This window comes from Peromyscus leucopus, chromosome 3 (assembly GCF_004664715.2).
Source record: "Peromyscus leucopus breed LL Stock chromosome 3, UCI_PerLeu_2.1, whole genome shotgun sequence".
Classification (NCBI taxonomy): domain Eukaryota; kingdom Metazoa; phylum Chordata; class Mammalia; order Rodentia; family Cricetidae; genus Peromyscus; species Peromyscus leucopus.
The window spans coordinates 46,429,153-46,430,459 of record NC_051065.1 but is presented as its reverse complement, the minus strand read 5'-3'; the positions used below and the strand labels follow the sequence as shown (position 1 = coordinate 46,430,459).

Here is a 1,307-nt window from a genome sequence, read left to right as displayed (position 1 = left end):
AAGGGGAACTTTTGAAGGAGAAATGGGCTGTGTTAGAGAGGGACCTGGGAGAGGGTGGGGGTGAAGAACTGCATGATGAGAGGGTAGCTACAAGCATGGGAACAACTTCTAGAAATACCTCTGAGGGTTAAAAAGTTGAGTTGGTGTTTTTTTGTTTTTTTTTTTTTTTAAACATTCATTCCTCCTAGCTCAGTAAATTCATCTTCTAGTACAATCTAAGGTGACTGTGAAAGGGGAAAAGGAAACATCTCTTGGAGCAGGAGAAACTAAAAAGGATAGTGACATCACAGGCAAAAGCACCAATCAGTGCCAGGAGAGATAGACCCAGCTGTCATCCAGGGTATCTTGCTACACAATGCCCATCTGGGACCTGATTCCACCATGAGATGCTGGCTGCTCTTCTATATTTTCCTATGTCTCCTAGAGGCAGGTGAGTCTTGGATCCTATTGGCTCCTAGCTCCAAATTTCTTTTAGCTGAAGCCATCACCTTTTCCCCTGAACTCTGTCTAAATTTTTGCCCTTTTCTTCCCACAGTGCTCATGAACACTAAAATTTCTCAGACACCTACATATCTGGTCATGGGAAGAGCAAATAATAAATCTTTGAAATGTGAACAATATATGGGAAATAATGCCATGTACTGGTATAAACAGAATGCTGAGAAGCCGCCAGAGCTCATGTTCTTCTACAATCTTAAACAACTGATTCAAAATGAGACTGTGCCCAGCCGTTTCTTACCTGAATGTCCAGACACCTCCAAGTTATTCCTTCACCTGTCTGCCCTGGAGCCAGAAGACTCAGCTCTGTATTTCTGTGCTAGCAGCAAAGACACAGCCCTGCAGATCCATCAGCTTTCTGTACACAAACCTACAACTCCAGGAAGCTGTGGGACACCTGAGGGCTCCATTGAACATTTCCTGTAGGACTCAAGGCAGATGTTGCAAACCATAATACTAGCTTCCAACTCAACCCATGTAGCACCTCTAGATTTCATGGCCATGTTTAGGGGTGGTGCTTCCTCTGCTGCGCGTGGCTTTCCTGCCAACTGATGAGAAGATAAATACTTGTGGGTTTCAATTTTTAAATGATTTTGTAATTGTGAGAGAAAATAAACCTGCTAGAAAGTGAATCATTTCAACTAATAGCTTACAAAACACCTCAACACATACTTAGATTCAGTCCAGGGCTAGAAAGTGAGACATCTTTCTGAGAGAGGCGTCCTGTTCCGTATGCTTTCGGTCCTGCCGCTTCAAAGCCTCTTCGCCAGTACTCTTGCCACTGGATCCAGGAAGCACTAAGTCGTGAG

The 1,307-nt window shown here is 43.8% G+C and overlaps 1 gene segment (V, D, J or C); it reads left to right on the top strand.

Moving 5' to 3' along the window:
• Positions 1–264: 264 nt before the first annotated feature.
• LOC114687299 lies at positions 265–924 on the top strand. The segment is given in 2 exon segments: positions 265–430; positions 536–924. Coding segments are annotated over 2 exon segments (438 nt in total).
• Positions 925–1,307: the final 383 nt, after the last annotated feature.